The following is a 22,582-nucleotide window of genomic DNA, read 5'->3' as shown; positions in this document are numbered from 1 at the left end:
TTTATCTTTTCTATGTATGCTCCACTTTGAGTGTTGAGCTCCTTCTTTCTTTCAAAAAAAAAATAAAAGGGGAGAATTTTCTCTTTTTATATAAACATAAGGAACAAAAAAATTGAGCCTAAAACCTGTGCTTCAATATGAAAAGTTTCTCGTGAGTTACTACTAATATTCAATTAGAGAAATCCTAAAAAAAGAGGGTAGTTTTCATTTCAAGTCAATAAACGGCAACGGCGTAGCCACGGTCCAGGGTCGTCTCCGTCATTACACGGTTCGGTAGCTGCACTCAATTAATTAATTGATTTACCAAAAAATTTAAAATTAAAAAGGAGAAAAGAAAAAAGAAAAAACGAGCTGGAAAGTAAAGTGAGTTTCATTTCATTCATCAATTGCAGTTTCTCATCGTAGATTTTGAGTTTCTACTGCTTCCTCTCTCAAATTCCTTACATCGCTCAACATGGTAATCATTCTATTCATCAATCTCATCCCATCTCTTTCACTTCATAACTTTGTGTTCTTAATTTCGATATTAATTTGCTATTCTTTTGTTCCTCATTTTCATATGTTCATGGGAAAATTGTGCAGATCCGATTCATTCTGCTGCAGAACAGGCAGGGGAAAACCCGTTTGGCGAAATACTATGTCCCTCTCGAGGATTCCGAGAAGCACAAGGTCGAATACGAGGTTCATCGCCTCGTTGTTAATCGAGACCCCAAATACACTAACTTCGTTGAGGTTCGCAGAGTTCAATTCTTTTTTGTCTTTCAATTGCATATAATTCATTAATTTCACAAGTTTATTGTTAATGTTCTCATATTTGTTGCTGTTGCAATTTGAATAGCAAACTAAACTTGTAAACTCGATTTTGGGAACTAAACTGGTAGTTGTAAGAGTTTACAAGCTAATTCGAGAGTTTGATAACCTTGCTCTTTGGTTAGTTTTTGTCAGCATTTTTTTTTTTTTTGTGGTTTTGGTTGTAACTGTTTTGTTTGATGCAGTTTAGGACTCACAAGGTAATATATAGGAGATATGCTGGCTTGTTCTTCTCTCTATGTGTTGACATTACTGATAATGAGCTTGCTTACTTGGAGTGCATCCATCTATTTGTGGAGATTTTGGATCACTTCTTTAGCAATGTGTGTGAGCTTGACTTGGTCTTCAACTTCCATAAGGTTAGTTTGTTAATGGTTTTTTTTATCACTTATCTTTCTTGTTGTACTTGGATTTCAGCTCAACTTTTCATGAATGTGTTCTATGTTGGTCTTTGATTGTCGATTTAGCTGTAAAGCATATTTCCTATACTTGAGAAAACGAAACAAAGTAAATGTATTTGTTTTGTTTCTTGTGTGTTTGGTTATGCTTTTGTAGAATTGATTTTAGGTAGAATGAATTCTAAACATGATTGATTTAGTTAGAAACTGATGTTGATTCAAGTTATGTATGTTTCGTGGTTCCTCTAAAACTGATATTGATTTTGGAAGACTAGAATTGTTTATAGCATAGCACGGGCTTGAATTTTAACCAAATAAGATATAAGCAGTCCAAACTCTATTATGAGGTGATACAATTTTACCAGGTCGACAACACAATTACATTTCGATATGGATCAGTTTCTGGTTAAAGGGCGGTTCTCCAGATTTTGGTTTCTTATGCATTGTTCTTGAGCTTATATTAGAGAATCGTCAAATCATAGCTTGCAATGATCAATGTGCTACATTAATTATTTTGCTTGAAAATTTCAGTTTTTTCCTCCCTCCTACTTTTCTACATGACCCGTTATTCATTTTCTGTGATTGAGCATGCCTCAAACGTAACTTCATCACTGTTATACATTAGTATCCACCAGTAAAAAATTTGTTATGTATTTAACATGAACTTTGCCACACTCTGATATGTTTTGTCCTTAAGATTCAGCTTTTGTTATTTCTTGACTGATGAATTTACCTATCCGTGTTTAAGGTATATCTTATACTTGATGAATTCATTCTAGCGGGTGAATTGCAAGAAACTAGTAAAAAGGTATGTTTTTTTTTAAGATGTTATGTTCTTGACATGTAGTTGCTACCATCCGATTTCCATTTCTGTAATTTTCAACTCCTTATAGTGCCATAAGATTTTAGACTTATAATTACCATATGACAATTGTGGCTATTTCTTGATTCCATCTCAAACCTATTCTTGTGCTTTGCAGGCTATCATAGAGAGAATGGGGGAACTAGAAAAACTTGAGTAAAATATTACAATACATTGGCAGTTTGGAGATTTTGATGATTTGCGCATGTATCTCAGCATAATTCTTGTAATTCAATTGTGATACAGAATTCCGAAAATATTTTTCCTTGAGTAATGTGTTTAGTAAATCAGTACCCTACCTTCAACCTAGGCTTTGTTGGCTTGTGTTTATATAAAGAAGTCATTTCACAAATATCATGTTCTTTAATAACCTTTCTATCATTGAATAATAACTAAAGAATTATAACATAAGCATCTGAAAAGTTAGTGAGATCCTTTTAGTTCTTGCTACAATTTGTGTTATCATTGATCAAAATCCGCAAGTGTGTAGTACATAAACCTGGAGGTTGTAGGCTATAATCGGATTGGTTTGATTTTTCCAAATCGCACCATAAACATCCCCTACTTGGGAGTTTCTCTCAAATTTCTTCACTTACAGAAGGGAGATGAAGAAGGTCTAGCCCATTTTTCCTGTATAGAAGCAATGAGCTGTTGTTGTTGGGCAGAGATTGAAGTAATCTTGGATCCAAGTGCTTCAAGTGATGCAGGGGAACGAGGAAGAATGGCTTGTGCACATTGACTCAATGCATATTCATGTCTTCCACTTTGCGAATTAGGATATTGAGTCCTCATAATGTTGCTATTTGCCGCCGACCCACCTTGTGCTGCTAATTGCACTGCCCAAAAGTTTTGTTGGTACTGTTGTTTATTTGATACCGTTGAAGAACCATAATGAGTTCCACATAACGGGTTACCATAATAATGAGGTTGCTGCAGCCGAACCTGCAGTCAATTGAACCATTATGGAACAATAATTAGTACGGCTAGTTGTAATTGCAATTTATTCCTTGAACTTTATATTCTAAAAATATTCAAATCAACCACTTATACGTCATTACTTTGGGAGTAGTTTATTCATGGATAGCATTAATTTTTTGCCACTATCAATTTTAGTACATGGTTGAAAAATGATCACATTAAGCTATCTTTTCAAACTAAGGCCCCCCAAGATTTTGGGGTCCATATTTATTGGATTGATTGTGTTGCTTGTTCAACAAAGGAAAAAGGTAAACAGTGATACCTGTGGTCCTGAGACAGGAAGCTGATCAAGGTAAGAAGCTGATGCATATTGACTTTGAGGTGTTGTAGGAATTGACATGAACCCATTCTGCTGTGATAGTGTCTGAAAATAAGGCACTTGTTGCAACTTTGACAATGCTTCCAACCTAGTTCCAATCTTATCATAACTATTGTCCACCTTTAACCCATTACTTCCACTTGACAAGGACAAGAAGTTGAAACTCTGCAAAATAAAGACAGTAGTTATTCGGGTTAGCCGATTCTGCTGATAGGGAGACTCAGAGAGTAGAAATATTTGCACGTTCCAACATTTGTAGCCACATCTCAGTTTTTTATAGTGGTTGTGAATGTCTTGGTTCATGGATTAAATGTACTTTAGGAGCATGCAAGTATTTCTCGGGTGGTTTTCCTGGAAATAATAATGTTACACTTACTTGTTTCTGAGGGCCATATGCCGCAAATGGCGTTGGAATGGCATGTTGTATGTCGCGGTAATGGCATTGTTGTTGAAGAAAACCATTCTTACTTTGATGGGGGTTCCTCAAATTTTCAACTTGACATGTCACAGGTGCAGAAGAAGAAGTAACTCCATTATTTCTCATCCCATTGAAGTTGGGTACTTCCATAAGAACTCCATTCTTTGACCCTTCATCATGTGATCTCATTTGATGATGAAATTCATGAAGCTTAGGTTGTTGTTCAACAATAACTCCTCTTTTCAAAACCTCCAACTTGTGGATGATATGGCTGATGTGAACATGAACTGCACACCTCTTCCATGTTTTTTGAGTTGCAACTTCTGAACTCTGCATGGAATAAGAAATTTTGACATAATAGATATGGAATTAGCAAAACTCATCATTAGTACAGAAAATTTTGGTGAAAATCTGAGGTGTTTTTTTTTTTTTTACTTTTTGTCAGAAATCACTTTAAGAGATTAATTCTACCAATCAATTTTACAAAAACAGAATCAAACACACAAGCCCCTTACCTTTCCACTAGAAGAAGTTTCCATGAAACTGTGTTTGGAGGAACATATGGCAGCTTCCAACCAATTTGGGCCCTTGTTAGCTGCTGGTACTCTTGATAAATTTGGCCAGAATGCAAGACCTTCTTCTAGAACAACCAAAAGTATCCAAATATAATGTAAAATATACTTTGGTCATTTAAACAAAAATTCATCATATATGATATATGTACCTGTTTCTTTTCTGTCCTTCAGTTTATGTTGTTCTTGCTTACAATCAACATCTTTGGCCTGAAATATAAGCCAATAAGAAGTATTATTAAACAACCATACAAAATTGTAAGAAACTTGAAATTCCTACCATCTCAAATTCCATGTCTGGCTTCCTCTCCATGTGTGCAATTTGTGATTGTTTGTACATATTTAATCTGCAACATTGTAAGAAAACATGTAAATACACCATAGGAACTTGAAATGAATGGAGATTCAACCGAAACATTGAAACAAAAAGAAAAGGCTACTCACCCCATTGCTAGACATAACTCAGGACCATGTGTTGAATTTGTGTGCCTATTTTCCATTACAGGCAAGGAATGAAAATCTATCATTGGAGAAGTGCTATGAGATGCCATCAATACCTCTTCCTTTTTAGGAAAATCAAGGTGATGCTTCTGATGAACAGTTTCATGTGAGGGACTGATTTTTGTAACTTCTCTAGCAGATATTTCAGTACAAGGACTTTCCTGCTGAGCAATTCCTGAGGCTACAATATATAACAAAACAAATAAAATAAATAAATGAATGAACAAATGAACTATTAATAGCTGAAGATGAAAATATTATAACCTTCAGAAGAAGCATTAGCATTCTCCTTCAAGTCCTCCAAAACAGAAGTGTTCTTTAACAAAGATTCTTCATGTAGCTGCTTACTATTTTCATTCATGCCATTGTCAGGGAACATTCCAGCCAAGGCATAGAGAGTTTCTGCAACCTCTTCCTCATCTTTTGTGATTATGGGGCCACATACACCTTCCCTTTGGGACCATTCTTCCCCATTTTCTTCTTTCTAAAGGCGAAAATTCGAAGCAAAAGGAGTTAGATAGAAATACTCAAAAGAGATTCGACCGAATGCCCGAGTCATGTTCATATCTTTACCATTGATCTTTTATTATCATTTTAACATTTTATCTTATTTTATTTTCTAAACCAAATAAATCAATGGTGGAGAAGTGAACATGAGAAAGGATCCGAATCCATTTAGAAGAACCAAGCAAAAAAAAGTTCCAAAATTTGAAACTTGCATAACTCACCACACTCACTTTGGATTTCTTTATTCCATCCTTTTTTGGAGATTCTAATATTCCATTGATCTTATGGTTCACCTTTTCTGAATCAAATAACATGGATTCACGGCTGCGCTTCTTCATGGCTACATACAATTTAACAAAGAGGAAAAATATAAAGTTACTTAAACTTTATTTCAACCAAAGAGAAAAAAGGAAAAAGATAATAAAAGAAAAAAAAAAACACCTTTTCCCTTCCCCTACAAGAACCAACACATGAGAAGACACAGCTTTATGATAATTCATAAAAACAAAACTACACAAACTTATTGTTTTTCAGAAAGTACATAACACTAGAGAGACTGCAAAATAGAGAGAGTAAATGAAAAAGGGGACCGAATCTAAAGTCCACCAATTAACATTTATAAAAATAATAAAAAGAAAGTTGAATTCGTGATAATAAGGTAGCAACCCAAATCCAGTTGGAGATATAAACAATTATGAAAACTTTTAAGAGAAAAAAAAATTCACAGAAACTCACCTGAACGTAGCTTCCTTGGGACTGAGGCATGTTGAACACCATTCAAAAACTGTCCAAACAAATCATTTCACCAAAGCCATGGCCATTAGTTTAAGAACTAAATAAATTCAAAAGGGTATCATAATTCATAATAATAACAACATATAGTAACTTACATTTTTAGGAACCTTAAGTCTCTTGCTAGTGGCAATAATGGTGGTGGTAGAAGAAGAAGGGTCGTCATGTGTTAGTGTTTGTGCTTGTTCTTCTTTTTCTGAAACGTGGCAACCCATTTGGCAGTTGGATAATGCTTTTCCAACAGCACTCAAGCTTCTCACTTTTCCTTTCTTCGATTTCTCAGAGAATTTCAGGTCCCCACCACCACCAATAGCAGCTTTCAAAACTGTCACTCACAAAATCATAGAAGAAGAAAAAAAGGAAGAAAAGAAGAGAGATATTTATTGAACGAAAAATATGAAGATAACAAGGGAATGAAGAAGGGAGAAAGTGAGAGAAGCATTATCTGCAAATTAAAAGTCTTAGATATATGAAGAGAGAAAAAAAAAAAAAAAAGGGAACAAAGAAACAAACACAGAAAAAGACAATTCTTTAAAAATGGGTTTTGTTTCTTTGTGAAGAAGAAATTAAGAAAAGGATGACTTTTTGGAAGCAAAATTGTAATACACTCACCGAAGAGTTTGTGTCCTTTAGATTGCTTATGATTCATGTGTGGTCTCTTGTTGTTGGGTTTTGAGAATCTGATAGCTCCACGCCTCAAGTTTCGAGCTTTGTCCATTTCTGCATTTCTAGAATTATAGATAGATCATATATTGTTGTAGCTGAAAAACCAGCACCACCACCACCCCAGATGAAAAAAAACAATTTTTTTTTTTGGGTTATTGTTATTCTTGTGTGCATTCAATGAAGATAGTTAAACAGCCAACCCTTTTAGGTGTGTGCATCATTGCATGAAAAAGCAAATATCAGATCAAAAACTTTGTGAAATAAGGAAGAAGAGTAAGTGATAAATATATAGGTGAAGGTGAATTGAATGTGATGAAACTATGAAATAAATCTCTCTGAGCTTGGTTTTGTTGTGTTGTGTTGTGTTGTGTTGATCTTCTACTGAAACAGAAAACCAGCGATTTGTGTGTGAAGAGAGAGAGAGTTTAAAGAGAGACAAAAAGCAACATGAGAATTAGAGTGTAGTGTGTATTGTGGTGGTGCTGTTGTACTATGTCTTCTGTGTTTGTTGTGAGTGTCTTTTTTTTTTTTTTTACAATAAAAAAATAATGATTCATTTATTTATTTTTGTATAGAAAAAAACTAAAAATGTTTCAAATCAAAGTGAAGTGAGACTGCGTGCCTCGTGTTCAGAGAATCAGGTTCTTTGTTGAAATAAAGTAAAGGGGATGGATGGAGCCAAAAAGAGGAAAATGAAAATGAAAATGGTTAAGAAAAATGAAAAATCTAACTCACAAGAAAGGAAAAGGAAAAGGGTAACAAGAAAAATTAAAGACACACTCTGAAATAGCCCGTGAGAATTTTTGGTATCAGCATTTATTATCATCCCAGTGAGAAACAATTTTGGGACATCCAATTTTCAAGCTTTCATGTGTCAAAAATGTTAGGTATTCATTCATATTCTATTTTAATTTTAGTTAAATTGACTTTATATTTCATCCAACAAATGAGATGAAAATTGATTAACTGATATGCTGCTTATATAGTATTTTGATATGATCATTTTTGTCTAAATATTTCTAGTTTAAAAGTTCTACTTAGAATAGCATAAATTGTAAGTTACATAACATTTAAGGGCAACTCAATAAGAGGATTGAAAATTTGAATTAAAAAGAATGTCAAGCACATCAATTAAGAGAATTTATACCTATAGACTATAGTACAACTATTAGATGCACTGAATTAATGTAAGGGAGATCATTATTCTTATTACAGTTGTTGGCCATTGGTTAAGTTTCTTACTTTCTTATGGTACTTTGATTAATTAATCTAATTGAGTGATCATGTATTTTTCAAATGTGATATGTGCTAAACATACATGCTACGTTTCCTTATTTTGAAAAGAAACAAATATCATGAATTTGATATTTCTGGATTTTATTTTGATTTGAAACAAATATCCTTAGACATGATATGTATAAATCAAATGTAAAAGGATCTTCTTCCATAGACTGAGGGCCTTATATTACAAAAAAAAAAAGGCATCTCATTCATCATTATTGAATACAAATTTTGAGTGGAGAAAAAATAATTTATGACTATTTTGTTATAAACCAAGATAATTAGCTATCATAATTTTATTCCACAAAAAAGATGGTCCTAGAGCATAATACATGGTGATATATATAAGAGAATTTTACCTTCCAAAAAAGTAAAAAAGAAAAGAAATAGAGAATGGGTTTGGAGTGAACATGAAGTAGAAGAGGTAGTGGCAGAGATCATATCTGTGTAATGGAAAGTAAGGTCTGTATTTGAATTCAGGCACTTCATTTCTTTCCAATTTGCCATATCTCTGTTCTGTTCTGTTCTGTTCTGTTCTGTGCTCTCTGTCTCCTAACCTGCAAACCTCTGAGTTTATTTCTTCCTCTTTTTGTATTCACTCCCATTCATATTCAGTTACTCACCCAATCATCATTCACCATGATGTCACTAATTCTTTTCTTTTCTTTTCTTTTTTAAAAAATAAATAAATTATCAATAGAGTCTAACTTTCTTTTTTTAGGATAGTCTACCTCAAATTATAGGAAGATTTTCAAGTGTACCGTTATATCGATATATCAGTAATTTTTAACCATTGATCTTAATTATATATATTATATATATTTTTTATAATTAAGATCAACGGTTAAAAATCACTGAAATACCGGTACGACGGCACACTTGAAAATTTTTCCAAATTATATATGTAAGATTTAAGATTTACCATTAATAATTTAATTACTTACTATATGCTAAATTTGTTTCAATAATTTTGTTGGTCAAATATAAATTTGACTCAAATATTGATTTTAATTCAATTGTTCGTATAAAGTGAAATTTTATAAATTAAACACCGTAAATTTATATGTTATAATTGTACATAATAAAGCAAACACATTATATATACTAGTCTAGTTAAGATGATAAATATTTTATGCTTAAACTAAAAAGTCATAAGTTAAAATCTTAGACATTGTAAAATATTTTTTTATAAATTATATACAATGAAGAATATCTTAGTAAAAAAAGTATACATCAAGTTTCTTTCATACCTCCATTATATATAATAGATATAGATATATAAAATCTTATTTATTTGCAAATTTAAATAAGAATTTAAGACTCTCAATGACAACTATTATTGTATATAAAATTAAATAAAAAATATTGTGAGACATAACAGAGATTGACATTGTCCCAATATATATTGGGGTAGGTGTTTGACAGGAGAAAAGATCCGTTAAAATAATAATATTAGTAAAATGTTAAAGTGATACTTTAATCACCTTTGAATTTGTAATATTTATTAGATGTGAGTCCCACTATCGTAATTCGATGGTGATTACCGGTGTACTTTTATCTTTAAAATGACAATACAATTTTAGAGGATCCAAATCCGACAGGCAGCTATTCACAGATGAATCCTACGCAAGTGTCACAATTGCATGTTTTTATGTGTGGCTATTCAATTCAACAACTACATTTTTCATCTTTTCATTCTTTCACAATTTCGTAGTGTTTAATAACACTCAAGTCCTAGTCAACTCAACTACAATCATATGTCAAAAAACGCATAAAATTTTTCTTGTTCTGGTTAATTATTAGTAGCCTTATGCTCTTTTGTTCTATGTTGTTTGAATGAATGAACATCAATTCGTTCGAATAATGATAGTTTCCTTGCTTTGGTTTGTATAAAAAGAAAATAAAAAATGGATATAGAAAACAAAATTCTTGATTGCAGCTTTTCTCTCCTTTTGTACTTGCATTTCGATCACGAGTAACACCCTCATGCTATCAATGGGGTTGTAAATTTTGTCAAGCTTTAATTTCACTTCATTTCATACTTTATTTAAGAACAGTTTCTTTGGTAGGTATAGTCAATAACCATGAACTATGAGCTTGAATTCAGCCTTTTTTCAAATATTTAGAAAAAACCAAATATATTGGGCATCTCAATTAGGCCATGCACAAGCCCAGTCCAATATAAGTTTTTGGTGCTGGCTTCAAATAGCCCAATATAAATTTCACAAAGTTTGGGCTTTGGTTTCTTTTTCACTTTGGACTACTTGCCCGTATACTTTTCTTTCAGTTCACAAATAAACATGGATATATAACTAAATTGGGTTAATCTAGTGGTTAGTTCATTAGTTTACTTAAATAATTGTCGGGGTTTTGAATTCTTGCATGCAGTAATCCATTGGGCAAAGACAAACCCTTAAATGGAGTTCGATGCCGTAACGAATTAGTCATTGATTTGCCAGATTTAAGAATACCGTGAGAAACCAAAAACAATTTAGATAAATAAATAAAATAAACGTGGATATATACCTATTGCTTTTTCATTAGTTAACTTTTTTTTAAAACTAATTTAAATGGGTCTAGCGATTAACTCGCTAAATAATTATTACTGATTACTTTGAAATTAAATGCAAGCAACACTTTAACTTTAATGTGGTACGTCATCATCTAACTAACGGAAAGACTAATTTAACTTACGTTTTATCTTTTAAGGATAAATATGACTAAAAAAATAATTTAAGGACTAATTTAAAAAATTGGTAACGATGATCTTTCAAGGACAAATTTAGCTATCAACCCAAATATCATACTATAGCATATTTCTCATATTCATGTAAGAACACTTAGAAGATAGTATTCTTAACCATAAGAGATAAGAGTTCATGATAATACAATCGGCATTTGTGTATCGAAATTTAAGGACATTGCCTACCAAATTATTGAAAGTAAGACTTTATTTGGAAGGGATTAAGCCCGAATTTTATTATACATAAAATAATATTATTGAATAATACAATTAATTTATTTATAATTTAAGGACATTTGTGTACGCCGCCATGGGTGGTTTGATTGGCATAACAAGGGCACTCCTCGTAGTGGCCGGAAGTGCCCGACGGCACACAATTGCAGCGGTTACAGCAAGTGCCGCAAGCTCTCTCACATAGGTTCGGCCTTGATGATAATGCACACCTCCTCTTGCATTCACTATCACAATCTACATTCACGAACACATAAATTTAAATTACTTTCAATTCCAAATTCTCTGAATAACCATTTTTTTTGTTTGAATTTATATGAAATAGAATTATGTGTCATGCATAATGTTAAACACTTTCTCTACTACTTTAATTTTATTTTATTAGGGAAGATTTTGGGGAGAAATCAAACGAGAGAACATAAGATGAAAAGACACCACATCCAACTCAAAACCTTAAGGTGTCAAGTTAATGGGTCTCTCATTTTATGAACTCCTCACTCTTCCTTGTTTTCTTTGATGTGCGACTAACTTCAACTATCCTCACACTTAAAACACTAACAATTTCAAATGATACATTAATTAAGATAGGAATTCTTACCGATTGTTGCTGACTCAACTATCTGAAGAATGAGGATAGAAATAAGGATTGCGGCAAGAAGAGTTCTGGAGATGGCCATGGTAGTTGGCTCAAGGTATTGTACACAAATATATGCTCTTGTATTTATAGCACAAATAAATTAGTCTCAAGCCTTTAGAAAACGCTCTAAATAGGGTGTTAATTAATGAAAAATGCAAATGTGCAACAATAAATTCAATGGGCTTAGAAATGTAAATATGCATAAAATTGCACTATGGAAATATTAAAATGATTGTGCATAAGATCAGAACTTTGATTATTCTTTCACGCACAAGAATTCTGTTGAATGGAATTGCTTGTTGGGTATGCACTCTTTTCTTTCCTTCAGAGCATTGCATTGCGTTGCCTTACGTTAATTTATTTGAGAAATGTTCAATTTTCTCAATTACGGGAAAAATACAGTCCAATTAAACTAATCCATGTTAAGTTGAGTTAAGTCAGCTAAATACTCTTGTGAATATTATTAAAGTTCATGAGAATAAATTAAAAAATTATATATATATTACGAGGGACATTTTCAGTTTTTTCAGTAATATGTAAAAATAAAGATTTAATTACTCTGTTGGTCTCTATAATTTCGTAAAATTTTCAATTAGCTCTCTATACTTTTTTTCCTTTTAATTGGGTCTCTGTACTAATTTTTTTTTTTCAATTAAGTCCTTTTTAATAGTAATTGACTTAATTGTATAGGGACCCAACTAAAAAAAATAGGTACAAGGACTCAAATAAAAGAAAAAAAAAAGTATAAGGACTCAATTAAAAAAAATGGTACATAAACCCAATTAAAAGGAAAAAAAATATAGAGACCTGATTGAAAATTTCATGAAACTATAAGAACTAACAGAATAATTAAATCAATAATAAATTATATAAATATGAAAATATACAATTTTTTAAAATATCTCATGCCCGGGAGGCGGGTATAATTTGTTATTTTTAAAAAAGATAGTATATGTATTTTTAACAAAAATATTATTCTATACTAAAATCAGTCACTAATATATTTGTGTATAAATATATATGTAATTTAATTTATTTTTAATATATATTTAAATTTTAATATATATTTTATATTAGTGACTGACATATAGTCGTATTTTTAATAAGTTATTGTTCCCAAAAAATGAGCTTAATTATAAATATCCTTAAGAAAAATACCACGAGCACGAGTGACTTAGATTATTAAACAAGTAATTAATTAAGTAGAGTATCCATTGGTCTTTTGAATTACTTATTATAAGGTGCCTGAAACTAATGAAACTTGGTGATGGATAGGGTAAAATAATGGAGAAGTTTACATTACTGTCCTTGATTTTGAAGGAAAGAAACAATGCAAGTTCGAAAACAGCTGGCATATTCTGATAGCAACATGAACATACACATATCATGTTTGAATGAGGTTAAGATTGAAGTAACCATCATGGAATTCTTGTGTATGTGGGCCTATATATGAATCAATGTTATTGATGAGAACCATAACTTGCTTAGGTTATTATAGTCTTATCTCGAAGGTAGTACTTGTTTTGAGATTTTGAAACGAAAATTGGAAATTGAGATTTAGTAGTTAGTATTATATTTGTTAGTATGAAAATTAGTACTAAAATTTTAATTTTTATTTCTGAAATTTTAATATTTTAGTATTTTTAAAAAATAAAAATACAAGAAATTACAATTTTTAAGGATAGAAATTGAAATTTTAATAACATTTTATACTTAAAATATTTATATTTTAAATAATTAATTCTAATTTTATTTTTGTACAAATTAAATTAAAGTTTTATTTTTATTTCAGTCTCTAAAAATGAGCACGGATAGCAGGTACCTGATTATCTGTCTAAATCCGAACCAAACCAATTAAATTGGTTTTAGAACCAACGGATAATCGAGTCCGACTTGAACCAAACCAATACCTCTCTCTGGTAATTGGTTCGAGTAACGGTTTTGGAAGTGCAGAACCCGAACCAACCCATAAACCCGACAATATAATAATTAAATAAAAAAATAATAATTTAAAAAATATATATGCCTTTTAATGATTTTGAGTTTCTCACCCACTAACCCTAACACTAGCATCGGTTTTTTCACTCCATGGAATAAATCCCAACAGAGTTTTCTCAAACCTCACCTTACCTGTAAGTGATACTGTTGTTGGAAGCACTTCTTCTCTAAGTGCAGCTACTCTCATATATTTAATGTGTTTAGATAATATATTTGGTGTTTAACACGTTTGAACTTTGAATTATTTCTATTAATTTTACATGTTTATTGTACTTAACAATTTTTAAAATAACAATTTTGTTTTTTTAACTTTTTTTTATGAATTTCTATTTCATCGGATACCTAATTATTTGAACCGAACTAATCCGTTTTTAATCGGTTTAGTTTGGTTCGAATACATACACAAAAAACATAAATCGAATCAAACCGAACCAATTATAATTCAATTGCTTTGGTTCTAATTTCACCCTAAACCCGAACCAATCCGACCCGTGTTCACTTCTATTAGTCTCTGTCTTATATTTTACACAAAATACAATATTAAAACTTATTTTAGTCTTTATTTCTCTGTCTAAATCTCTCGGTCTCAATCTCTCCGCCAACGCTACACTTGAGTTTCAATAAATAAATAAATAATACCAACTTTGTCTTGTTTTGACAGTTCAAATTAAAGAAATTGTTCATGTAGGTTACCTTTATATTGAATTTTTCTAGAAGAATAATGATAGGAGTTCAAATGATATGATTAACAACATATTGAATCGAACTTATTTAATTTTGTTTAATTTGTTGCTTTGTTAAAAATTTAAATTGAATTTTAATTTCAAATTGAAATTCTTATCTTACAGATGCTTTAAATATTTGTATTTGCCGAACTTATAATACACATCACTGTTGTTTTATATATTTAATGTTAAAGAAGTGAATTATATTTTAAACTAAAAAGAATATTATAGTAGTGGATTTTTATTTTTGGTATAGGAAGTGGACCACTTTAAACATGTTATTGTTATGTGCATAAAAACCAAAGCGGCATACAAATCAAAAGAGGAAGTACAAATATGGTTTGTTGGCGTGTGTTGACAGAGACATCTGTTTTGTCACCTATGCCAAGTACCTTACCTATATTATCCGAGTATAAGAGGGGGAAAAATATTATTTTCTATTTATTAGTTTAATTATTGCATTAGAAACATAGGGGAAAAAATTACTAAGTAATGAGATTTTCTCATAGTATAACATAATTTACTAATGTTCTAAAATTAATGAGATTTTAATATGTTTGTTGACCTATAAACTATAAAGCCTCTTCTAAATTTGAAGATGGTATGGAAACCAAAAAATTTGAAGATGGTATTTAAAAGAGAAATTGAAATTGGTATTGAAAAATATAAATTAAGAAATTGAAATTAAATTAAATTTTTGTAGTATATTTAGAATAAAATATATTAGACTGAATTATATTTTAATATTATATTTAATTTAAAATAAATATAAAAATTAAATAATTAAATAATTTTTTTTTAAAATATTATTAAAATTATAGTTTTTAATTTTAAAAATTTTAGTTCTATATATCTATTTCAACTATTTTTTGAAAGTATTAAAAAATTACAATTTTATATTTTAAGACTAAAACTTAGTTCTAATAATTATTGTTAACCATCAAACACAATAGATCAAGTAAATGTAGATATATATCAATAATGTCTATAAGATAATATAATTATAAAACATGAAATAGTAAACTCTTTTATTAATAACATAATTGATACAACCGTACAGCAAATTAAGGTACATATATAAACAAAATAAAAAGAAAACGAAACCACCAAATTCGCACAATAATGATTATTGATTCAACAAGGATTGAACAAAAAAAACGAGTAAATAATTATTATTCTTCCATAAGTTTATTGAGAGCGTGGTGATGGAGTAATATACACATGCATGGATTTAAGTAAGGTGAAAACTTAGATACAGTCAACTTTACGTGAAATATGTGAAATTGATAACTGAGAGTCGTTAGATAATTTGATTGATTGGACTAAATTTTCATCTAACGATTCTTAGCTATCAACTTCACGTGAAGTCAACTGCACCTGAGTTTTTACCTTTAAGTAATTGGTTGGAATTAAGGGCACTTGCGCCTGCCACCGTGAGTGGTCAAGCTAGCATAGCAAGGACACACTTCCTGGTTGCCGGCGGTGCCCGGCGGCACGCAGTTACAACGCTGGCAGCAAGTTCCACAGGCTCTGCGGCAGAGGTTTGGACGAGATGATAACCGACACCTTGCAGCACATGCTCCGCTACAGTCTGTAATTAATCCAAATCAATTACATCATATATATATATATATTTATGTGTAAAATATTATATGTTTAGTTTTAATTTGTTTGTATACCTATCTGCTGAAGAGAACCCTGCGTTTGTTGGTATGCCTGCAGTTTCAGAATAAACAAGTGCATGAATTAGTTAAACCATAAATTAAAGAAGTAGATAGAGGATGATGAATGTTGAAAGCAATTAAGACCTGGTGATCGGCATGAACAAGTTGAATGATGAGAAGAGAAGCAAGAAGGGAAGCAAGTAGAAGCTTAGAGAGAGCCATTTTTATTTGAAGAAGTATGTATGTGTTGAATGAGAAGCAGAGGATCGGAGTTGGTATTTATAGTTGATGAGGCAGGGGCTCTAGCTATGAAGTTGTTAGCATCATGATGAGTATATATTAATTAATTAATTATTGTATGGGAATATATGTATTTGTAGATGTAAACATACAACAAGTGGGGACATCAATTTTTGTGATGTGATATATACGCGCAAATAGAGACCTCAATTTTGATACAAAGTTTGGTGTCTTAGTTACCCCTCCACCAAATATAATTTCACATAATTCGAAGAAAACTTTTAAAGCAGATGAGCATTAGAAGCATCTGGAGGCAGAGGTTGCTTGGTTGGCTAAGGAGGATCCAAGTGCCTTTCATGCGCATAGATAAGCAAAGCACATAGACAAGCCTTTTTCTTTTTATTAATCTCTTAAACAAGCCTCCTTCCCAACCCCACGTGTCTTATCTCTATTTGCCTAACCCAAACTCACGTATGATTAAGTTAAAAAAGTGGTGGAAACTCAGCTTCAGATATCAACTTTACGTAAAATTGACTGCATCTGAATTTTCATCTAAAAAAATATAGGAGAATAATATTTTTTTTAAACATAAATAATAAACTAAAAAAATAAATTTTAATTTTAATATATTTTGCTCTATATAATATGTTTGTATTATGACTCACTTTATAATTAAGAATTAATTTATTTATTAAAGCACTTTTATTTAACAATAATTAATTGATTATTTTTTAACAATTATATATAGGATAGATTGAATATTAATATCACGCATTTTGTGATTAAGCTTACATGCTAGTAATCATTTTTTGTATATTTTATTTAAGAGGAAGTATGAGGAGCCAATGAAATATTTGTACAATATGTACAATAGAGGTTTAGGGGGTATTAGAGATATAATCATTAGTGTTACATTTTTCTATCAGTTGAAATTTTTGGGATAAGTGGTATCATGACATAGTATTAGAGTTAGTTATTATTCTAAATAGTATAAAAAATGTTCATTTTATAACTCAATAACCCATTGTACATATTGTACAAATAGTCCATTATCTCTCTAGCGAGACTTTTTATTTAACTATGGGGTGTGAGACGATAATTATAGTCCCTTTTTCAGTTGGAGAATAATCCTCCTTAATATATCCAGTAGAAAATAACGAGTCAATTGTGGATAACTTCGAGAATAGTAGTATTTGATTACTCAAACAACACAGAGTTGGGCGTGAAACAAAGAAACATTTATGGCAATCAAAGACTGAAGAGGTTGCTTTACGTGTATGACATTTGACCGTGTTATATGAGCAGCTATTATCTTGGCTTTTACTGGTGCGGGTCATGAGAGAGATTATCATGCATTATTATGCTCTATATATCCCATGTCTATCTAAGCCATCGCCACCTACTGCACTATAACACTATTACCATATCATTATATTACAGGGTCATATTATTATTATTAGGTCTAAGGGTGAAAAAATAACTATAGCCTTATATTCTTTTTTGTACATTTATAATAATGAAGTTAGAGTATGACTTAATTATTAAATACCGAGTTGACTATATATATGTATACATATGTGGAACCAAATAGAAATCAAATCAAATACGACAATATCTGAAGTGTTACATTTAGAGTATTATTTGATTTGAGAATCTGAGTTGCATTATTGATGAGGAGGGAAATTAAAGAGAGTGAATGCATGAATGTAAGGTTAGCAAAGTGGCTTGCCGCCAAGTTTGGCTTTGGAGAGATGGTGATATATGAAATTGGATGCAATATAAGGATGTGGAATAATAGGATGAACTATGTAACAAGTATTATTAGCCTACCTTTGACAGCTGTATGCAGTTGCCACCACCCCCCAGCTGTGATATGCTAATCACTAATAATACAAAAAACGTTCCGCCTTTGTTTTCTATCTTATATCAAACTAGCTCATAATTTTGTACTATATATTAATTGTGGTGTTTGTTATTAGTACCGGATAGTGGTAAAAGTATGAATTAGCTATAATAGTGCAATAATGTAGCATTGTTAACTGTTATTCTAAAAATAACTAATATTGAAATGGATTGAAATTATCGTATGTACACCTAGAGTTGGAAGTGAGTCAAGTCAATTTATGAGTCAATTTGAATTCGACTCGTTAATAGTTTGATAAGCTAAATTCGTGAGTTATTGATGAGCTAAGCTTGAACTTGAAATTGAGCTCATAAATTAAATGAGCCAAACTTAAGTTTAGATAAGCTCGGTTCATTAGCTCATGAGCTGGCTCGATTATATATATATATATATATTAATGATCTTAATTGTTTAAAATTTTATATTTATTTTTTATATATAATTTATTGATAGATAAATAATATATAAAATTGATCTTTTTAAAATATATAAGTTATAATTTATTGATATAAAATTATAGATTATATTCTTATTATTTGAGTCAGTTCATGAACTCGAACTAACTCGTGAGTTTTTGGTGAGTCGAGCTTGAACTTAAGAAATAGACTCGATTATTAATAAATCAAGCCGTGAGCCAAGCTTAATTTTAGTGAGTCAAACTTGAACTTGGTCCAATTCGACTCAACTCGACTCACTTCCAGTCCTATATGCACCTCGCAATATTCATCACAAATTATTTGCTATACATCTTTTATGGCTAGCAGTTTTATAATTATGAAGAATAAACAAATTAAATATCCCTGTTTGGGTATATAAAATTGTTCATTTATTTTTAACCAAAAGTTTATGGTTTATCCTCTTAAAAAATTCCAAATATAGCTTTAGGGTTTTTGTGCTAACTCAACAAGCAAGTGTCAATGCATGTTAGAGTAACAAACTCTTCTTTAGTTAGTGGAATGTTTGGTATATTATTAGATAGATTAATTATTTCTTGTTGAGAGAATTATATCTCATAAAAGAGTTTTATAACTTATATAGACATTTAACACATCATTAAAAGATATTTAATATATTCATTAATTTGTTTAAATAAGTGTTGAAATTTTGAATTTCAGTTTGTACATATAACAATCTATTATTTTTAAATTTGTAACGAATTAATTCTTGACTTCTCAAACAAATAAAAAACCAAAAAAATTATGTAAAACTATTTATACTTATAATGAATCAAAATTAAACTCATTATTTGGCTAGTCACAAAAAAAAAAAAAAAAAAAAAAAACTCAAATAAACAAATTAGAAGAGTGAACTAGATTACCATATATATGCATGTCATGTAATTATTTTTTATTTTTAAATCTGATGGTGTTAGTCATGATAAAGGAAAAGATAACATATATTTAAAATTTTATTCATTTAAATATTGAAAAGGATAATTAAGATGATGAATTAGTTCTAATAATGATTACTCTTTTGTTAATTTATCGAAAATGCACGAGGATTATATTGCGTTTCTCAATTAGAGTATATATTTCACATTAATGAGAAAGAGAATGATTGCTTGTATATATATATATATATATATATATATATATATGTATGTGTGTGTGTGTGGAAAGCCATTTGAATAAGGGAAAGGCGGCTATGGGAATTCGAAAAGCAATGAAAGCTTATTAGCTTGTGCATTGGAAAGGCAATTCCAGTTCACAATTCCTCATTCGAGGTGCGGGGCAATTTATAACAATAATAAGAGGACAAAATGTGCAAAATAATAATGCAAAAGCACATAATTAATTTAATATTCATAACCAATCATTAGTAGAACTGTTTAAGGTTAGGTAGAGTGGGATAAGCATCAAATTTATATATAATTAAAGAGAAAACCAGCTATATATACCAATAGGATTCCTCTGTATTAAAGTCATATCACCTTCTAGATTTTACCAACAACTAGTTGTAATGTGGTTAATTATCTATACGAAATGAAGTTTTAAAAAGAAACAAATTATTGCGGTTAGCTATTGAGTATTGACACGGATGAAGTACACACCACCTTTTTGTGAGAACTTGTAGTTCCTGAAAATCCTGCTGTTGTGTGTGTTGTGTTTATTTGCTCTCTATTATATCAGAAATATGAATGCATGATGTATGTTTAATGTTTGTTTTCGATGAGACATAAATTTTAGAAGTACACACTAATACACAAAATATATGTATTTAATATCTTGCTATAAAGTTAGGATGCAACAATACACTGATGTAAATGTATACTACCCTTCTATTTGTTACATATATTAGCTAGGTTGGAAGAAAAAATATATGAGGTGTCAACTAATTTGATTAACTTGCACTTTATATATATGGATTAATTAAAAGTTTGTTGAAGGTACATATACGAAATTTGTGATCTATAATGGTTAAAGTCCTAGATACATCCTGAATAGTGTTGATTGATGTTGAATCCATGAAAGATTTAATTAATTTACACGACTCCTGAAGGAAGGCGAAGAACAAGCTGTCCACCAAAAAGGCTGCATAGAAAATAGTAATATAATGAATATGGAAAAGAAGTTGCTGTGAAAGATGAGGAATAATGAAAGAATGAATGAATGAATGAATTAACCTCTTGACATAATAGTAGCAAAAATCAGCGAGGATGAAAGTCTGAATAATTTCGGATAGGAGGACCATAGAAGGCCACAATCCATATCCTAGAGCTGTTAGAAGACGGCCTCTGGTATCTATAACCTGTAGAACCCAATGTGCACAACTCAAGAACCTTGCTATTCCAAGGGCAAATACATAGTGTGCCGTGAATGGTTCAACAATCTGAAATTAATTAAACATGATGATGAATAGAATGCAATAGATGTGTGAAGGAGAGAAGCAGCATGGAATATGAATGAAAGAATGGACCTTAGTGTTCTGCATGACCCTTAACTGAGGAAGAACAGAAACAGCTTCAAGATAAACACAAAAGGCCCAAAGAATCCTATTAACAATGTGATGTGTTGTTGCAGGATGAATGAGGAAGGAAAGGGCAGCACAGGGTATTATTACATAATGAATTGCAAAGTTGTCCTTATCATCCATGTAAGTGGAATTTAGTGTGATGCGCATCATATAAATAACCCAAAGGGTTGTTCCTAATGTTGCTAAATCCAGTAATGTATGGATATCATATTCCATCACAAAACTGCAATACAGTCTAACTCCTAGAAACATTGCTGTTAGTTCCTGACATTTTAGAGAAAGTCCTGCACCCAACACAAAATCCAAAATCAAATCTAAGGATATTAATTTCTATATGCATTCTTCAATTAAAACTAATTAACATCATCAATTCAATTAAATCACAAGAAATTAATTATACGAACCGGCACAAGAATTTTCTTTGGTGAGCTTGTAAATGAGTAAGGAGATTCCTAATGCATGAACGGCTTCGGCAGCCACAAAGAGATTGTCATGATTGTGAACCACCATGCGGAGGAACATTAAGGCCATGACACCGCAAGCCACGGCCAGAAAAGCCTTCATTTGTGGCGGTTGCCGCCGAAACCATGTGGATGCGGTGTGGATCGGTCTCTTTGTCGCCTTCATGATCTTATTCTCTTGCCTTTGATTAATTTCTTCTTCTATTCTATTCTATTCTATTTCTATGTTATCTCCTTCTTTCTCTATCTCAATTAAGAAGCCTTGTATGGTAATTAACACGATTTACAAAAATTAATTAAGTGGGGGTTTCAAGTGCATGCATGGCGGGACACGTGCTCTTGGATTGGATTTCATTAGTTCCTTGCTCAACTAATTTTGCACCATTCTTCATGTTTTAGGTTACGTATAATTTGCACTTGACAGGTTTGTAATTTAATATGTTGGGTTATACAAAATGTTACTTGTACACTAAAGTCACTAAAATCAGCTACTAATACATTTATCTATAAATATATATGTACTTTAATTTATTTTCAATATGTATTTATATTTGAGCATATATTTTATATTAATGACTAATTTTAGTGGCTGATTTTAATGTACACGTAATATAACTCTAGTTATAATATACTAACAGTTCAATAAGTACAATAGCTTTTAATAAATAGTGTCTGTTCAGCTTTTTTTTTATTATTATTTTTAAGAGATTAGTTTTTATATTTTTATTTTTAAAATTATAAATTTGATAAAATAATTTAAAAATTAAAAATAAATATAAAAATTTTATAAATTATTTAAATTTTAGAACGTATAAAATTTATAAATTTAAATTAAATAAAATATTAAAAATTTTATTATAATATTATTACGTATAACAAAATCAAGATAAACATTTATAAAGT

At 30.6% G+C, this 22,582-nt stretch overlaps 5 protein-coding genes across 15 annotated transcripts; 1 reads left to right on the top strand and 4 right to left on the bottom strand.

The window, feature by feature from the left end:
- The first annotated feature begins 119 nt into the window (after positions 1-119).
- LOC107645313 (SNARE-like superfamily protein) lies at positions 120-2,422 on the top strand. 4 transcript variants are annotated; one of them, XM_021103624.2, is made up of 6 exons: positions 120-268; positions 393-457; positions 583-732; positions 996-1,169; positions 1,957-2,016; positions 2,189-2,422. In XM_021103624.2, the coding sequence occupies exons 2-6, from the start codon at positions 455-457 to the stop codon at positions 2,228-2,230; spliced, it is 429 nt and encodes a 142-aa protein (XP_020959283.1). In that variant the 5' UTR covers positions 120-268; positions 393-454; the 3' UTR covers positions 2,231-2,422. The 4 variants fall into 4 exon arrangements, with proteins under 4 accessions (XP_020959283.1, XP_088345705.1, XP_016204798.1 ...); XM_088489579.1 differs by having other exon boundaries at positions 159-268; positions 1,001-1,169; XM_016349312.3 differs by lacking the exon at positions 120-268 and having other exon boundaries at positions 318-457; positions 1,001-1,169.
- Positions 2,423-2,451: 29 nt separating this feature from the next.
- LOC107645312 (uncharacterized) lies at positions 2,452-7,611 on the bottom strand. 7 transcript variants are annotated; one of them, XM_088489572.1, is made up of 12 exons: positions 6,770-7,611; positions 6,256-6,482; positions 6,101-6,149; positions 5,587-5,705; positions 5,123-5,342; positions 4,802-5,039; positions 4,638-4,704; positions 4,510-4,567; positions 4,301-4,422; positions 3,744-4,115; positions 3,311-3,532; positions 2,452-3,012 (listed from the first exon to the last, which is right to left on the bottom strand). In XM_088489572.1, exons 1-12 carry the CDS (start codon positions 6,873-6,875, stop codon positions 2,659-2,661), a joined length of 2,154 nt encoding a protein of 717 aa, XP_088345698.1. In that variant the 5' UTR covers positions 6,876-7,611; the 3' UTR covers positions 2,452-2,658. The 7 variants fall into 7 exon arrangements, with proteins under 7 accessions (XP_088345698.1, XP_016204795.2, XP_088345700.1 ...); XM_016349309.2 differs by having other exon boundaries at positions 4,301-4,425; positions 6,770-7,448; XM_088489574.1 differs by having other exon boundaries at positions 5,596-5,705; positions 6,770-7,354.
- A 3,426-nt stretch (positions 7,612-11,037) lies between these two features.
- On the bottom strand, positions 11,038-12,007 carry LOC107647887 (gibberellin-regulated protein 11). Its single transcript, XM_016351935.3, has 2 exons — positions 11,677-12,007; positions 11,038-11,315 (listed from the first exon to the last, which is right to left on the bottom strand). Exons 1-2 carry the CDS (start codon positions 11,753-11,755, stop codon positions 11,134-11,136), a joined length of 261 nt encoding a protein of 86 aa, XP_016207421.1. The 5' UTR covers positions 11,756-12,007; the 3' UTR covers positions 11,038-11,133.
- A 3,432-nt stretch (positions 12,008-15,439) lies between these two features.
- Positions 15,440-16,401, bottom strand: LOC107645314 (gibberellin-regulated protein 1). The gene is made up of 3 exons (XM_016349313.3): positions 16,247-16,401; positions 16,118-16,154; positions 15,440-16,029 (listed from the first exon to the last, which is right to left on the bottom strand). Exons 1-3 carry the CDS (start codon positions 16,322-16,324, stop codon positions 15,848-15,850), a joined length of 297 nt encoding a protein of 98 aa, XP_016204799.1. The 5' UTR covers positions 16,325-16,401; the 3' UTR covers positions 15,440-15,847.
- Positions 16,402-20,580: 4,179 nt separating this feature from the next.
- LOC107647888 (ER lumen protein retaining receptor family protein) lies at positions 20,581-21,898 on the bottom strand. Of its 2 annotated transcripts, none has more exons than XM_016351936.3 (4): positions 21,623-21,898; positions 21,162-21,502; positions 20,869-21,074; positions 20,581-20,776 (listed from the first exon to the last, which is right to left on the bottom strand). In XM_016351936.3, the coding sequence occupies exons 1-4, from the start codon at positions 21,843-21,845 to the stop codon at positions 20,728-20,730; spliced, it is 819 nt and encodes a 272-aa protein (XP_016207422.1). In that variant the 5' UTR covers positions 21,846-21,898; the 3' UTR covers positions 20,581-20,727. The 2 variants fall into 2 exon arrangements, with proteins under 2 accessions (XP_016207422.1, XP_088347405.1); XM_088491279.1 differs by having other exon boundaries at positions 20,869-20,993.
- Positions 21,899-22,582: the final 684 nt, after the last annotated feature.

This window comes from Arachis ipaensis, chromosome B6 (assembly GCF_059453495.1).
Source record: "Arachis ipaensis isolate K30076 ecotype BB chromosome B6, ASM5945349v1, whole genome shotgun sequence".
NCBI classification, from domain to species: domain Eukaryota; kingdom Viridiplantae; phylum Streptophyta; class Magnoliopsida; order Fabales; family Fabaceae; genus Arachis; species Arachis ipaensis.
Note: the sequence above shows the minus strand (reverse complement) of the source record. Positions and strands in the feature narration are given on the sequence as shown.

What these genes read in the sequence shown, in the direction of transcription:
- LOC107645314 (XM_016349313.3), bottom strand. Translation starts at nt 16,324, where the DNA reads ATGGCTCTCTCTAAGCTTCTACTTGCTTCCCTTCTTGCTTCTCTTCTC. An exon ending in TTGTTCATGCCGATCACCAG is followed by an intron (nt 16,155 to 16,246) that starts GTCTTAATTGCT and finishes CTGAAACTGCAG; the next exon opens with GCATACCAACAAACGCAGGG. An exon ending in GGGTTCTCTTCAGCAGATAG is followed by an intron (nt 16,030 to 16,117) that starts GTATACAAACAA and finishes GATTAATTACAG; the next exon opens with ACTGTAGCGGAGCATGTGCT.
- LOC107647887 (XM_016351935.3), bottom strand. Translation starts at nt 11,755, where the DNA reads ATGGCCATCTCCAGAACTCTTCTTGCCGCAATCCTTATTTCTATCCTC. An exon ending in AGTTGAGTCAGCAACAATCG is followed by an intron (nt 11,316 to 11,676) that starts GTAAGAATTCCT and finishes TCGTGAATGTAG; the next exon opens with ATTGTGATAGTGAATGCAAG.
- LOC107645313 (XM_021103624.2), top strand. An exon ending in AATACACTAACTTCGTTGAG is followed by an intron (nt 733 to 995) that starts GTTCGCAGAGTT and finishes TGTTTGATGCAG; the next exon opens with TTTAGGACTCACAAGGTAAT. An exon ending in TGGTCTTCAACTTCCATAAG is followed by an intron (nt 1,170 to 1,956) that starts GTTAGTTTGTTA and finishes TCCGTGTTTAAG; the next exon opens with GTATATCTTATACTTGATGA.
- LOC107647888 (XM_016351936.3), bottom strand. Translation starts at nt 21,845, where the DNA reads ATGAAGGCGACAAAGAGACCGATCCACACCGCATCCACATGGTTTCGG. An exon ending in GGGTCATGCAGAACACTAAG is followed by an intron (nt 21,075 to 21,161) that starts GTCCATTCTTTC and finishes AATTAATTTCAG; the next exon opens with ATTGTTGAACCATTCACGGC. An exon ending in TGCTACTATTATGTCAAGAG is followed by an intron (nt 20,777 to 20,868) that starts GTTAATTCATTC and finishes TTTTCTATGCAG; the next exon opens with CCTTTTTGGTGGACAGCTTG.
- LOC107645312 (XM_016349309.2), bottom strand. Translation starts at nt 6,875, where the DNA reads ATGGACAAAGCTCGAAACTTGAGGCGTGGAGCTATCAGATTCTCAAAA. An exon ending in CCCAAGGAAGCTACGTTCAG is followed by an intron (nt 5,706 to 6,100) that starts GTGAGTTTCTGT and finishes AATTGTATGTAG; the next exon opens with CCATGAAGAAGCGCAGCCGT. An exon ending in AGAAATCCAAAGTGAGTGTG is followed by an intron (nt 5,343 to 5,586) that starts GTGAGTTATGCA and finishes TTTCGCCTTTAG; the next exon opens with AAAGAAGAAAATGGGGAAGA.